The 15938-nt window shown below is 43.2% G+C and overlaps 1 protein-coding gene across 1 annotated transcript; it reads left to right on the top strand.

The window, feature by feature from the left end:
• Positions 1 to 10081: 10081 nt before the first annotated feature.
• On the top strand, positions 10082 to 14205 carry SDR42E1 (short chain dehydrogenase/reductase family 42E, member 1). The gene is made up of 3 exons (XM_034426528.3): positions 10082 to 10468; positions 11345 to 11433; positions 12257 to 14205. Exons 2-3 carry the CDS (start codon positions 11366 to 11368, stop codon positions 13362 to 13364), a joined length of 1176 nt encoding a protein of 391 aa, XP_034282419.2. The 5' UTR covers positions 10082 to 10468; positions 11345 to 11365; the 3' UTR covers positions 13365 to 14205.
• The last annotated feature ends 1733 nt before the right edge of the window (positions 14206 to 15938 follow it).

A 15938-nucleotide genomic window follows, 5' to 3' on the forward strand; every position in this document is an offset into this window, starting at 1 on the left:
CAAATAAAGACTCTAAATTACAGGTTGTCCCCTTCCATAGATGGTGAAAACCACATTAAAAATACAAGGACATGGTTTTGATTTTCCAGGAGCATTAACATAATTCTGGGTTTTAATTCTTATCTACTATTTTGTCATATAAATTAACTCCCCACCCCCCGAAACTGTCAGGAAAAAAATCCTTTCTTCCTAGATCTTGGGGATTGGAACATGAGAGAGAGAGGGGGGGTGAGAGAGGGAGCGAGAGAGAGAGAGAGAGCATCCATTATTATTCTTACACATTAGTATGGTTCATCACACAAATATTCAAACTGGATTTGCCATTTTTGTCCACCTATTGGACAAAACCTCGGGTAGGCAGATGTGAATGTTTGATGGTTTTACAAGTCTTTTTGCAAGAGGTAAGCTGTTCCACGTAATTGCCACACAATTGACCAGATGTTTAGACTGGATTTGGCATTTTTATCCCTCTTTCTGAGTCCTTTGCAAGGGCTTGGGATAGGCAGATATGGTGTTAGTGGTATTGTCGCAGGATGTAAGCTGTTCCAAATAAAACTGTCAGTCAAACTTGCAATTGACTGAAGGGTAATTTTGTCAATGCCCATAGTGGTGCTCCCGATGTTTTGGAAAGCCACCCAAGGCACTTATTAACTGTTGGATAGTATCTTTGTTTTCTTTTACACAGTTGTTCTATTTGCAGGTCTTTTTGTTTGCAGGTCTTTAATTGTCTAAGCTTTAGCTTGACCATGTTAAATCAGTGTATTATTGACTGTTGTTATTGACTGTTTTATAGTCATGTCTCCAAATCTGGAATCAGAAGCATTGGGTGAAGCTGTGAAGAAGCTGACAGAGATGCTGAAATCTGGAGACATCCTATACTTACCCATCATACCTTCCCCTTTCAGAGCTATTATGTTAGACAAAGTTCAGAAAAGAGCAAGATGTTGAAAGCCAAAGAAATAAAAGGCAGGAAAGAAGAGAAAAAGAAAAGGGATTACAATTAAAGTACCACTCGTTATATCTTTTCATATCCTTTTGTCCTTATAAACCACCAATGTATCTGTAGGAGGAGAGGCAGAGCCTGGGGGTTGAGTCAAAAGAGGAAGCAGCCTGGAGTCATTACGTTGCCACAAACAATCCAAGTGTTTTAATTCTTATCTAGCGCCAATTTAGTGCTGGCCATTAGTTGACTAAAGTCTTGTGCATAGACATGAGCAATGAATCAGCTTAATTGCAATAAACCAGCTTAGCTGGAAGTTAAGGTGCCTGACAGTATCCATACATCATACCTACATTTGTCCGTTTGAGTATCTGAACTCTTCTTTTCATGTCTTTACCATGTTCTCCAGATTTTGCACTTTTCAAAGGAGAAGGCAATAACAAACGTTGACCAAACTGGTATTGGCTGGTTCGCTTGCCTCTTTGCAGTTGCACCAGTCACAAGATTGGACTAGATGTTCTCCTTCAACATTGAGGTAGAAGACCTGCATTTTTTCCCAAGCCCTTTCATTGCCTCACACAAAAGTAGTGTGACCACGTTGCTCAAAACTATTTTGAAAGCAGGGTTTGCAACATTGCTTCCCTTGGGGGTAAATAAACAGAAGTAAAATAACTAGGGCCATCAGATTAGGATTGCAAAATCTGGAATCACCACCAGATAGCATGAGGGTTTAGTATGTCAACCATCTTGCTGCCCAATAGTTGGTCATGCAGCCCCAAGTAGGCCTTAAAAAAAAAATCACCCAGTTAATAAAACTGCATTGATAGAACTGATTTGGTGATTTCAGTTACTTCTACACATTGTGCAGATATGGTTTTTTACAGATTGCTCCCAGAACTGAAATGATAAATTGATTCCATTTCCCCCCCCCAAATCTAATCAGTTGATCAACCCTATTTTGCCTGATGAACCTACAGTAGGAGTCTTTGGCTCTATCCATGGTACTGATGTGTAGCATCAGTATTGATTTGTTAAAATTATATTTATTTTTATCCCAGCATTATTATTTTTACCAATAAGTCACGGTGGTGAACATATCTGATATTCTTTCCTCCTCTTATTTTCTCCCCAATAATAACCCTGTGAGGTTGGGCTGAAAGGCAATGATTGGCCCAAAGCACCCAGTCGGTTTTCATGGCTAAGGCAGACCTAGAACTCTCCATCTCCTGGTGATTGGCCCAAAGTCATCTAACCAGCTTTCATGCCTAAGGCGGAACTACAATTCACAGTCTCCCAGTTTCTAGCCTAGTGTCTTATCCACTAGACTAAACTGGGTCTCCTTTCTTGGAAACCTCTGGGAGATTTTATTTTTACCCTGCATTTTTATACCCAGCAAGGTAGACAATTGGACTAGCAATTTAATTTCATTCCTTCCTTCTTAACTGCAAATGACATTTGTTTGATTTTTGCTAAGATTCTTTGAACGGCAGAAAAGTGTGACACCTTATGCTTTAAAAAAATTCTGCCCAAAATAAATAAGTACCTCGCCCACTTAGTTATGATTAAAAACCTGTCCACCCACCTGAACGACAAGCAGTGGGTGTGATTATTTATCCTCCCCAATCAGGATATTTACCTTGGCAAGATTAAGAATTTGTTGCGAGGGATTGTTGTAATCAAAGAAATGTCAATAGCACAACTCATGTTCTCCCAGCTGGCAGGAAAGACACGATGTTATTATATCGGCCAGAATGCTTTGTCAAAGTGGAAAGGCAGTCTTTCCATTGCTTTCAAGGTTTCACTTCATACTTGGTCCACTCGGGATCTCGGCTTTCAGTTCCACACTATAAGGGAAGAATTTGCCAAGCTCGATAGATTATCCTGTAGACGTGGTTAGCAGAAAGTTCATAATTTATTTGTTCGTTTGTTTGTCAACAAGTACAAAGAAACAAGTAACAGTATAGACATGTACATGGACACATGAAAAGAATTGGCACAAATAAAAGGATATAAATAGGCAAAACATAGCCATAAACACATAGAATGATGTGTTGATGACATGTAAATGGGGACAGTAGGACAGGGATGGAAGGCCCACTGGTGCGCTTATGCACAGCCCCTTAGGGACCTCTTAAGAATGTGAAAGTTCCGCGGTAGACAGTTTAAGGTAAAAGGTATGGAGGTTAGAGAGACTAACAACAGGATCAGGTAGAGCGTTCCAGAGATTTACTACTCTATTGCAGAAGTCATATTTCCTACAATCAAGATTAGAGCGAATTACATTGAGTTTGAATCTATTGATAGCCCTTGTCTTATTATGGTTGAAATTAAAGTACTCATTTACAGATAGGACTTTTTGGTAAATAATCTTATGAACTAAGCTTAGGTTGGAACGTAGACGGCATAGTTTGAGGTTATCCAGACTTAAAATTTCAAGCCTGGTGGGATAGGGAATTTTATTTCGAGCAGAAGATTTGAGTACTCTTCTAGTAAAATATCTCTGGACCCTCTCTAATGGATTGATGTCTCAAATACAGTGAGGGTTCCAGGCAGGTGAGCAGTATTTAAGAATAGGTCTGGCAAAGGTTTTATATGCCCTAGTTTGTATAGGGCATATACAAGTATAGCATTACCAGAGAAAAAACTTCATCAAATAAGATTGACAACTCTTAATGCCTTTTTTGCAATGATGTTACAATGAGCTCTGGGACTTAGATCTTTTGAAGTGAGTACTCCTAGGTATAATGAAGAGAACTCAACTCCTCCAATTGCCCAGCATATTATTAACATCTGGGATTCCCACCCTGACTCAACGTTCTCCGATGGCTTTCAAAGAGGGCGAGATAAACTAATGAAAAATAAGCCTGCAAGACTTAGAAGATACAGATCTGATGGGCCAGTTTCCTCCAAGTCCTCTTCTCAAACAATAGCCACTAAAATCTTAAAAAGAGTCTCAAATCTAAAAATCTATGGTCAATGCACTACAGCTTTAATGCCACAAAAGGAGGAAAATTAAATACCGTACATAGGGAAATGCACTACAAAGCGGATTTATTGAACCGACTCCCAACTCAATGTAAATGTAAATGAAATCAGATTAGCTTCTGTCAAGACCTCATTCTTTTTTTTTTCCGGTAAAGAGGCCTCCAGATCAAAGGCAGCATCCCATCTCCTGCATCCCACCTGGCTTAGACAACCCTCTCAAAGTAACTTTAACAAGACGGAGGGTTTTTTTAGGTGGTGACCCACAAAGGGTTAAGTATCCCACAATGCACAGAGATGAAAGAAATTTATCCATCTCAACAAATTACTTCCATATGGATTTAATGGTGTGGGAAAAATCTGGCCCGGCCACAAGAAAGAAAGAAAGATGGGGAGGGGTAAATTAATTTATTTGCAAACGATTAAAGATAATATCTCCTCTATCTTCAAACGGCGAATGGATTCCTGCCAGAATATTGTAATCCATCATGAAAAGAACCGAAGACTGCAAAACATTCCAGGAAGCAGCTTACCAAATCTTCAGAGGATGAGCCCATACAAGGGTGAAATCCAGCAGGTTCCGACAGGTTCTGGAGAACCGGTAGTGGAAATTTTGAGTAGTTCGGAGAACCGGCAAATACCACCTCTGGCTGGCCTCAGAGTGGGGTGGGAATGGAGATTTTGCACTATCCTTCCCCTGCCACACCCACTAAGCCACGCCCACAGAACCGGTAGTAAAAAAATTTGGATTTCACCACTGATCCCATATCTTACCTACCTAGGGCTAAGCTCTCAGATGAGTAAACATTGGGTTTATAATTCATTACAGGTAGTCCTGTATCTCCTGCACAACCTGGAGAACGAGCTCCACTCGTTCTCCAGGTTGCGCAGACCCTCAGGGTCCTGGCCTTCGGCTGATGTTATGCAATGCCAGGTCTGTCTCATTTGACAGATGACATCCAGCCTCCCACCGGCCGGTACGCTCTCATAGAGAGGGGCTCCTCCGGGTGCCGTCGGCCAAACAATGTCGACTGGCGGCCCCCAGGGGGAGAGCCTTCTCTGTGGGGGCACCTACTATCTGGAACGAGCTCCCCCCGGAGATACGGAGGATCCCGGATCTGCGCACCTTCCGCCGCGCTCTAAAGACCTTTTTATTCCACAGGCGGGCCTGGCCTAACTTTCTCCCTCTTTTTAAACAATTTTAATAATTTTAATATTTTTAATACTCAAAGTTTCAATTTGTTTTAAATTGATTGGGGTTTTAATTTGTCTGGGCCAAACTATTTAATTCAATTTTATTTCTGCTTTTTAAATTTTGTATATATATATTTTATTGTTGGCTGTTCACCGCCCTGAGTCCTTTCGGGAGTAAGGCGGTATACATATCAAATAACAGTAAAGTAAAGTAAAAGTCCTTGACTTATGACCACAATGGAGTCCAACAATTTCTGTGGCTGAACAAGAAAGCCGTTCAATGAGTTTTGTCCCCTTTTATGACCGTCCTTGCCATGTGTGTGTTCAGTGAATCCCTGCAATTGTTAAGACCGTTGTTCAGCAAATCTGGCTTCCTCATTGACTTTGCTTGTCAAAGGGGATCCTATGACCCCAGGACACTGCAAACCATCATAAATAAGAGTCAATTGCCAAGTGTCTGAGTCTTGGTCACAAGAACATGAAGATGTTGCGATGGTTGTTAAGTGTCAACAACGGTCATTAGTCGCTTTTCTCTTGTGCCACTGTCTCTTTGAGTGGTCCCTAAATGAACTCTTGGACGTGAAGGATTACCTGTAATTGAGAATAATTCCTATCCCGGTTTTGAGTCCTCCTCACCTCTACAGCTATCCTGGAGGCGACTTTCTGATTGATTGATTGATTGATTGATTGATTGATTTATTTATTTATTTATTTATTTATTTATTTATTTATTTATTTATTTATTTATTTATTTATTTATTTTGATGGAAAGGAAGAGGGAAGGAAATGTTATAGCTTAGTGCAGCAGGATAAACAATGATCTCCAAGGTGGAACCAATCCAAATACCACAAAGATTTAAGATCCAAGACAAATATCAGACACCGGTTCTCAAATTAAGCCTAGCTTTGCTTAGTTCAGAAATTCAACGGTTTCTGCAGGGAGTTAGCTTTCTTTTTTTTTGCTTCTTGTCCTGCCCTCAGGTCCTTTGGAGAATAACTTGACTCCCTCTTCTTTGTGGCAGCCCCTGAGATACTGGAAGACTGCTATCATGTCTCCCATAGTCCTTCTTTTTATAAAACTAGACATATCCAGTTCCAGCAACCGTTCTTCATATGTTTTAGCCTCCAGTCTCCTAATCATCTTTGTTGCTCTTCTCTGCACTCTTTCTAGAGTCTCCACATCTTTTTTACATCGTGGCGATCAAAACTGAATGCAGGATTCCATGACCAATTGCGACATCCGGTGGTCACATGATCATGACTTGTGACCTTCTTTGCACATTTCCCATTGGGGAAGCTGGATTCGCTAAACAGCGCCATGATTTGCTTAAGAGCTGCAGTGATTTGCTTTAAGGACCAACAACTGAAAAATTGTGGGAAAATCAGGCCCCAACTGAACTTCACAACTGCATTGTCTTATGATGGAAATGATGGTTCCAATTGTGGATTGAAGTTATGGATCACCTGTGGGTGGGACGGTGTCATGTATGTTCCCACACTTCAACACTATCCTTTCTTACTTTCCACTCTACTCACCGGCTGTTAAATTCTCCTGTGGAAATCCCACAGAAACATGGATCATCTTCAAGAGGCAAAACAAGGCAGATGGGATATGTGGTCATCCAACCCATGTGTTGTTTTTATTCACAAGGTAGGAATTGATAAAGAAAAACCATTGAGAACAGAGGCAAAGGCTAGGGGCTATCTCCAGATACCTGGAGAAATTTTGGATGAGTTGTAAGGAAATCTAAACCTGAAAATCTGGATCATAAGAAACGCTGAGGGCCAAAGAATGTAGGCCTTTGAACTCTGGTGCTGGAGAAGATTCCTGCGAGTCCCTTGGACTGCAAAGTCATCAAACCTAGATCAGTCCTAGAGGAGATCAACCCTGGCTGCTCTTTAGAAGGCCAGATCCTGAAGATGAAACTCAAATCCTTTGGCCACCTAATGAGAATGAAGGACTCACTGGAGAAGAGCCTAATGCTGGGAACGATTGAGGGCAAAAGAAGAAGGGGACGGCAGAGAACGAGGTGGCTGGATGGAATCACTAAAGCAGTCAGTGTGAGCTTAAATGGACTCTGGGGGATGGTAGAGGACAGGAAGGCCTGGAGGAACGTTGTCCATGGGGTCGCGATGGGTCAGACATGACAACAACAACAAACCTGATTTAATAAATCAGGACACGTGCAACAAATAGAGCTGCTAAGGGCCCCATTTTCGAGCCTAGAAGGACAATATTTAGTCTCTTCCTCAGAAATGGAACCTACAACATGTGGAAGGAAGGAAATAAATAAGTAAAATGGCTCTGGAATGCATCACCAATCCATTGAACTGGTTTTATAGGTTTTCTCCCTTCTTGCTATAAATTCATTTATGGAACAGCAACTGGGTCAAGGATAGGATGTTTAGATACGATAAGGGAAGATTGGAAAATAGATCATGAAACACTCCCCCACCCCCCAAAAAAATGGCTACACTGGATGAAGGAAAAAAGATTCACTTATCTCCAATAGAACAAATATTTCCTTTAAAAATGAAACGAAGAAGCTGAAAATCCGCTTCTTCTTTTTATAGATCCAGACCTGGAGGTATCGTGTCTCCCGAGGAGACCAATCAACAGATGTTTCAGAACAGAGGGTGGTCTGGGACGAAGGGAAAAAACCCAAAAGCCCTCGAGATACAACGCAAACCTGAAATTGCTTTTGAAAGCAATTTTGAAATTGCTTTCAAAACAAAGCTTAGAGCACCTTATCCTTTGAAAACAGGGCCTACTCCCCTTTGAGGGGCACCATGAGTCTCTCAAACCAGGAAATAATTCCTCGTAGAATTTGAACCATGCCATCAAAACCATTGCAAAAGGACAGTAACTTTTAAAATGCAAATAAAAGAACTAGTTTTGTTTCATTCCTTGGTGCTTGGTCCTCCAGGGAAAACATTCTAGAGGAGCATTTCTCAGTCTTGGCAACTTTAAGATAGGCGGACTTCAATTCCCAGACTTCCCCAGGCAATTCTAGGAGTTGAAGGCCACCTAAAATTTGTCAGGGTTGAGAAACGCTGTTCTCTACTTGCTTAAAAAAAAAAGAAGAAAAACAAGCAGGTGTGACTTGGTGCAATATCGCCACCTATCGCAAGAAAATATGGGGGGGGGAAGCACATAGAATAGAGTTGAAAGGGACTTTGGAGGTCTTCTAGTCCAACCCCCTGTTTGAGAGGAGAGTCTATACCAGTCTGGACAAATGGGTGTGCAGTCTTCTCGAAAACTTCCAGCAATGGAGCTCCCACATCCTCTGGAACAAGGGTCTCCAACCTTGGCAACTTTAAGACTACTGATTTAAGACTACTGGAAGATCTCTGACCTCCTGGTCTTTCGCTGTGCCCTCAAGACCCTACTGTTCCAACAGGCGGGGCTGTCTAACTGAATGATTTTAAATTGGGTTTTAATATTGGGTTTTTAAAATTTGGTCAAAACTATTTAATGATTTTAATTAATTTTAACTATGATACTGTATATTTATGTTTTTAATCTTGGTTGTACACCGCCCCGGGTCCTTTGGGAGAAGGGCGGTATATAAATAAAATTATTATTATTATTATTATTATTATTATTATTATTATTATTATTATTATTATTGATTTATTGTTCTCACGGTCAGGAAAACAGAAAAGAAAACAGAATAGTAGAGTTGGAAGGGATCTTGGAGGTCTTCTAGTCCAACCTCCTGCTTAGGCAGGAAACCCTATACAATTTCAGACAAAGGGCTGTCCAATCTCTTCTTAAAAACTTCCAGTGTTTGAACATTTACAACTTCTGGAGGCAAGTTGTTCCACTGGTTAATTGTTCTCACTGTCAGGAAATTTCTCCTTAGTTCTAGATTGCTTCTCTCCTTGATTGGTTTCCACCCATTGCTTCTTGTCCTGCCTTCAGGTGCTTTGGAGAATAGCTTGACTCCCTCTTCTTTGTGGCAGCTCCTGAGATATTGGAACAAGGCTATCATGTCACTCCTACTCCTTCTTTTCATTAAATGAGACATACCCAGTTCCAGAAACCGTTCTTCATATATTTTAGCCTCCAGTCCCCTAATCCTCTTTGTTGCTCTTCTCTGCAGTCTTTCTAAAGTCTCCACATCTTTTTTACATCGTGGCGACCAAACCTGGATTCAGAATTCCAAATGTGGCCTTAGCAAGGCATTATAAAGTGGTATTAACACTTCACGTGATCTTGATTCTAGCCATCTGTTTATGCAGCCTAGAACTGTGTTGGCTTCTTTGGCAGCTGCTGCACACTGCTGGCTCATATTTAAATGTTTGCCCACTAGGACTCCAAGGTCCCTCTCACAGTCACCATTATTGAGACAGGTACCACCTATACTGTACCTGTGCATTTTGTTTTTCTTGCCTAAATGTAAAACCTTACTTTTTTCACCTTTGAATTTCTTGATTTCTTTTTTTGTATTCTCTATTCTATTCTTATTCCATTCCACTCCACTCCACTCCACTCCACTCCACTCCATTCCATTCCATTCCATTCCATTCCATTCCATTCCATTCCATTCTATTCTATTCTATTCTATTCTACTCTACTCTATTCTATTCTATTCTATTCTATTCTATTCTATTCTATTCTATTCTATTCTATTCTATTCTATTCTATTCTATTCTATTCTATTCTACTCTATTCTATTCTTAACTCCTACTCCTACTCCATTATTCTATTCTAAAGATTTTGGAGAAGGGTCGAGGGAGGGTGGGAAAATCAACCAGCCTCTTTGAAACGGGCGGGGAGACGGAAGGTGGAAGAATCTTTAGGATGGCAACTCAAGATCGCGAAAGGAACGGAGCCCACGCGGTCTGCGCGCTCTGACATCTTGTTGTACGGAAGGCAACGGCTGGAAGGCGTCATGTCGGAAACCCCCCCCCCCACCCCCCACCCTCCAGGTCCTAAAAAAAACTACTCGGAAAACGAGAGAGAGAGAGTCGGGCGCGCGGAGCCAAGTCTCTTTCTTCCGATGGATCAGCGCCCGCGGGTTTTTTTAACCCGGAGACTTTGCTGCGCTGAAGGCAGAAACGGACTTTGGATGCCCAGCAAAGGGGAATGGGGCTGTCCACAGCCTGTAGCTGGAGATGCGTAATGTGGGGCGAGCGACGGGATCCGCCTCTCATCAGATGATGGGGTGATGGGGCGGAGACAGCGAAGGGAAAGCGAAGAGAAACTTAGGGAAGCCGGCGCTCCCGTTTCACCAAAACGCGCCGGACTGCAACACCTATCATCCGCAGCCAGGGGTGGAGGTAAGAGCCCCAGCATCTTCCAGATGGACTTAGACCACAGGTCCCATCACCTCCAGTGTCCAAAAGGTAAGCAAGTGGTGGTTGACACTGATGATAGAGCTGGAGAAAGAAGATACCTTGATGTTCTCCAGATGTTTTGGGACTTGGCTCCAGCTAGACTGTCAGAGTTGGTGTCATTTCAAAACACTGCGGAGGCACCACGTTGGCTTCTTCTGGCCTACAATGCCTTCCTCCCAAATCAGCGTCTCCAAACGGGCAGCTGGACTACAGCTTCCATCATCCCCAAACCTTCCTGCTTGTGGAGAACAAGAGGAGATCCTGGTTAGGGAGACTCTTCCCCTTTAGGGAAGTCCCATTTTGAATGAATGTTCCTGGGATCCAATTCATTTTAGAAACTCGTCTGTTTTTTGTTTTGGTGAAATGCGAATTGCTTGGCCAAGGACAGAAGAGTTTGGACCCCAAGGTAGATCATTAAACAAGAATGTTTGAAGCACATGCAGAATACCTCCCACCACCCCAGAGATCGATTCATGCACTTGGGGCGTGTAAACATTGAACAGACGAGATGTTATGTAAGCCTAAATAACGTGGCCCACTTTAACGGGAGTCCAGTCCACTTGCAGTTGGGGAAAAGTTGGCTTTTCATCGTCATAAATTACTTAGAAAAGCCTGTTTTATACTAATCTATGGCTACTTAGCAAAATGAGAAAACAAACTGTAAAATCCACACAGAAGAAAACTGCCTCCTTTCTGAGTCTCAGATGTAAGGGCTGGGTTGCAAAAAGTTTTTAAGTCCAGGGAGGTGTTTTACTGCTTGCTGAAAGGCTTTGGATTCAAAAGACGCAATAAGAAAACATAAACCTAAAATAAAATACGAAACACAAGTTACGACTTGCATGTTGTGCGCACTAAGGTTATGTCACGTTTTCTCTTCCTTTATAGTTTAGGACATTGGGCGGGGATATGGAAAGAGAAAATCCCAACAAGGAAGCTGTCCTCATTACGGGCGGAAGTGGATATTTTGGTTTTCGGTTAGTATTTGTTCCATGAAGAATTACACTTGTTTGTTTGCGAATAAATTGCAATGTTGGTAATTACAGCCTTTGGAAAATTGTATTTATGCATCCAAATTGGCTCATGTTCTATACACATACAAACATTATCTATCTGTCTATCTATCTATCTATCTATCTATCTATCTATCTATCTATCTATCTATCATCTCTCTCCCTCCCTCCCCCTCCCTCTTTCTCTCTTCCTCTCCTTCCTTCCCTCCCTCTCTCTCCCTCCCTCTCCCACCCTCCCTCTCTCCCTCTCCATCTCTCCCTCCCTCCATCTCTCTCCTTCTCTCTCCCTTCCTCTCCCTCCCTCCCTCTCTCTTCCTCTCCTTCCTCTCTCCCCCTCTTTCCCTCCCTCTCCTTCCCTCTCTCTCTCTTCCTCTCCTTCCCTCCCTTTCCCTCCCTTTCTCTCCCTCCCTTCCTCTCTCTTCCTCTCCTTCCCTCCCTCTCCATCCCTCTCTCTCCCCCTCCCTCTCTCTCTCTTCCTCTCTTTCCCTCCCTCTCTGTCCCTCTCTCTCCCCCTCCCTCTCTCTCTCTTCCTCTCTTTCCCTCCCTCTCTGTCCCTCTCTCTCTCCGTCCCCCTCTCTCTCCCTCTCTCTCTCTCTTTCCCATTGTGTGTGAGCCTCCATTGGTGTGTGAAGGAGCTTAATAAATGAGAACCACCTCTACTATTTTGGTAGATTTCAGAATAACACACCAGCCCTGCCCCACTGAAGCTTTCGTTGATTGATCTGCTGCTTAAAAGTTGCAACCCTCATTCTTGTCCTCAGCAGCTGTATTTCTTGTTGTATTCCAGGTTGGGTTCAGCTTTAGCCAAGGGCAAAGTGGATGTGATCCTGTTTGATGTTTCCAAGCCTACCCAAGAGATGCCCAAAGGTGTGAAATTTGTGCAAGGTGACATCTGTGTGATCCACGAAGTGGAAGAAGCACTCCAGGGTGTGTCCTGTGTCTTCCATATTGCTTCCTATGGAATGTCTGGCCGGGAGCAGCTCAACCCAAAACGTATAGAAGAGGTGAACGTCAAAGGAACCAACAACATCATTGAATCTTGCAGGAAAGTTGGAATCTCCAAACTTATATACACAAGCACATACAATGTGGTCTTTGGAGGTCAAGTCATAGAAAATGGAGATGAATCTTGGCCTTATCTACCCCTCCATCTTCACCCTGATCATTACTCAAGGACCAAAGCTTTGGCTGAAATGAAAGTTCTGGAGGCCAATGGGACAGTCCTAAGGGATGGTCAGGGAGTTTTGAGAACCTGCGCCATAAGACCTGCTGGCATTTATGGACCAGGAGAGCAGAGGCATCTTCCAAGGATTGTCAACTACATTGAGCAGGGATGGTTCCGGTGTGTGTACGGGAATCCTAGCAGCCTGGTGGACTTTGTGCATGTAGATAACCTGGTGCAAGCTCACATTTTAGCAGCAGAGGCTCTGGGTGCCACCAAAAACCATGCAGCTGCTGGCCAAGCCTATTTCATTTCTGATGGGAGGCCAGTCAATAATTTTGAATTCTTCCGCCCTTTGGTGGAAGGTTTAGGATACACCTACCCCTCTCTCCGCCTCCCCCTGTCACTTGTTTACTTCTTTGCATTTGTTACAGAACTGGTCCATGTTGCAGTGGGACGCCTGTACAACTTTCAGCCCCTCCTCACTCGCACCGAAGTTTACAAAACCGGCGTGACCCATTTTTTCAGCATAGCCAAAGCTAGAAGGGAGCTGGACTACGAACCTCAGCATTACAGCCTGTGCGAAGTGGTGGAGTGGTTCCAAGCCCATGGTCACGGCCAAAGGTTTAGCAAGTCCTCGGAAAAACACATCATCAGAAATGCAGCTCTGGTCTTCCTGGCGGCCGTGATGGTCCTTTTGTGGTTGCCGACATTTTCTTGGAGTTTCTTTTGAAGCTCCTCAAATAAGAAAATACAACAAGCGGCGCGGGTGGCCTAGAGGCGGAGCTCTCGCCTCATACTCAGAAGGCTATGAATTCGATCCTAGGCAGTGGCAGGTGTTTATGAGGAATTCTCTGCTGCAAACTCTGTGTAGGCATTAGGAAGGGCATCCGACCAGTAAATTCCTAAGCTCCATTTCTGACTTCACCCCAATACGAGGGATTACAGAGTCATTAAAAAAAACAAAACAATGCAAAGTTTCTTTGCTGCTCCAGGTGGAAAGAAATTAGAAACAAGGTTGCCCAAGCTCACCTTTTTCCTCTCCCAATGGGGTTCCTTTCATGCTCTATCAAATCTCCCCTTTACTTTTCTGTAGTTCAGTAACGTCTCTGATGTAATGGGATGAGTATGGGATACATCTGGCGGGACCCAGAACAAGGGCCTTCTCCGTGGTGGCTCCCTTCCTTCGGTACATCATCCCTACAGATAATAGACTGGCCTCCATTTTGACACTCTTTCACAAGGCCCTGAAGACCTGGTCCAGAGCAAAAATGGGAGTAGACCAGAGATGGTATTCACTTACCTTCGCTACCGGTTCGCAAATGTGAGTGCATGCGCACAGCGTCAGAAACAGGATGTGATGACATCTGGGTGGGTGGGCGGAGCCTCTCGCCGCCACTACCGGTTCGCCCAAACTGGATAGAACCGGCTGAATACCACCACTGGAGTAGACAAAGTAGCTCAGAAGGGACCCTCCCGTGTTCTTGGGGACATAAAGGCAGGGGAGGGTGGGAGAGCCCTTCAGACATGCAAGATTCTGTTATTGTAACCTTACATTAAAGGTGGTGTTAGTACTTGTGGTTTCGTGTCTGAACTACCTTAAAGGGCTGACTTCTATTGCACTTCAACCTTTTTCTTTTTCAGGAAAAGTCCGGATCGTGAGTTTGTTGCTATTTAATGAATAAAGCACCTGCTTCTTTGTGAACGCTGACACAAGAGGATGGATTCATCATTCAGCCACTCAACTCACAACTGCTGAGTTTCTTCCTGGAACTATTCTTGCAAATAACATTTTCAGATCTATTTTACTGGCGCCCAAGCATAGCATGTGAACATGAAGGCTCTGGGCTTGCTTGTTTTGGTCACCACCCTATAAAAAAGATGTTGAGACTCTAGAAAAAGTGCAGAGAAGAGCAACCAAGATGATGAGGGGACTGGAGGCTCAAATATATGATGAACGGTTGCAGGAACTGGGCATGGCTAGTCTAGTGAAGAGAAGGACCAGGGGAGACATGAGAGCAGTCTTCCAATATTTGAGGGGCTGCCACAGAGAGGAGGAAGGGGGTCAAGCTATTTTCCAAAACACCCGAAGGCCAGACGAGGAAGAATGGATGGAAACTGATCAAGGAGAGATTCCTGGAAATAAGGAGGAATTTTCTTACAGTGAGAACAATCAACCAATGGAACAGAAGTTGCCTACGGAAGTTGTGGGAGCTTCATCACTGGAAACTTTCAAGAAGAGACTGGACTACCATTTATCAGAAATGGTGTAGGGTGTCTCCTGCTTGGGTGGGTGGGTGGGGTGGACTAGATGACTTACAAGGTCCTTCCAACTCTCTTATTCTGTTACGTTTCATTATCTGAACTAGGCAACAGGTTCGAGTCATGCAACATCTTCAAGAAAACAAGCAAGCTCAGAGAGCATCAAGGACCCCTCGTTTCAACCCTGAGCTACTAATATTCCCCTTTGCCACATGAAAGCCCTAGTAAACCATCACCTTCTTTCTCTTGTCCCATGTGGTCTTCAGAGAAGATTTCCATATTATTCCGGGATCTTGAGAAAACCAAGCTGAGAAAGATCAAATGGAAAGCAGCAAGCCGCAGCAGAGAGAAAGGGAAGGAGGGAGGGAGATGGAATGTGTGTTCTTCCTATCATGGGAAGATGTAGAGTGACATCTACTGCTTTAAAGCTGAATCAACTTTTCAAACACGTTTTCCAAGAGCGTATAATGCCAGGTTTCCTTTCATTAATAATGGGCTTATCTCCAAAAGGGGCTTTTCCTTTGAGCTTTGGTTGTAAAAAGATAAAGACCCCGTCAACTTGAGCTCAACTCTTGGTGACTGGGGACACGGCATCAAATTTCGTTGGCTGCGATCCAGAATGGCTTTGGCACTGCTGTCTTTCAAATAGTCCTTTGGCCTCCTTGTCAAAAGCTGTAGAATCCCCTGGTCTCTTCCCAGCATGTTTAGCCTCTGAAGATAGATGTATATATAATTTAGAAGCACTCCTTGGAGAGTTATTTTAAAAAAAAAGCTACCCACACTGTCCTTCCTTGTAGCAGATTTTGGGGTGGTATTTGGTATAAAGCTAATTTTAGAACAGGTTCTAACATCTGTCCCCCAAGGTCATTCTCAAATACCATTATAGTACAGGACAGTGAAGAAAAAGGACAGAACTTGTAGGACACAAGGATTCAGATATAGATACAGATACCGATACAGATTTACAGAGTTGGAAGGGACCTTGTAGGTCATCTAATCCAACCCCCCCGCCCAAACAGGAAACCCTACACCAGGGATGGCTAAC

The sequence above is a fragment of the Pantherophis guttatus genome, chromosome 11 (genome assembly GCF_059756535.1).
Source record: "Pantherophis guttatus breed Tessera chromosome 11, ASM5975653v1, whole genome shotgun sequence".
In the NCBI taxonomy this organism is placed as follows: Eukaryota; Metazoa; Chordata; class Lepidosauria; order Squamata; family Colubridae; genus Pantherophis; species Pantherophis guttatus.

Bases quoted from the DNA above. Each gene is read 5' to 3' on its own strand.
- SDR42E1 (XM_034426528.3), top strand. From the start codon at position 11,366: ATGGAAAGAGAAAATCCCAACAAGGAAGCTGTCCTCATTACGGGCGGA. The intron at 11,434-12,256 runs GTTAGTATTTGT...GTTGTATTCCAG, and splicing joins AGTGGATATTTTGGTTTTCG to GTTGGGTTCAGCTTTAGCCA.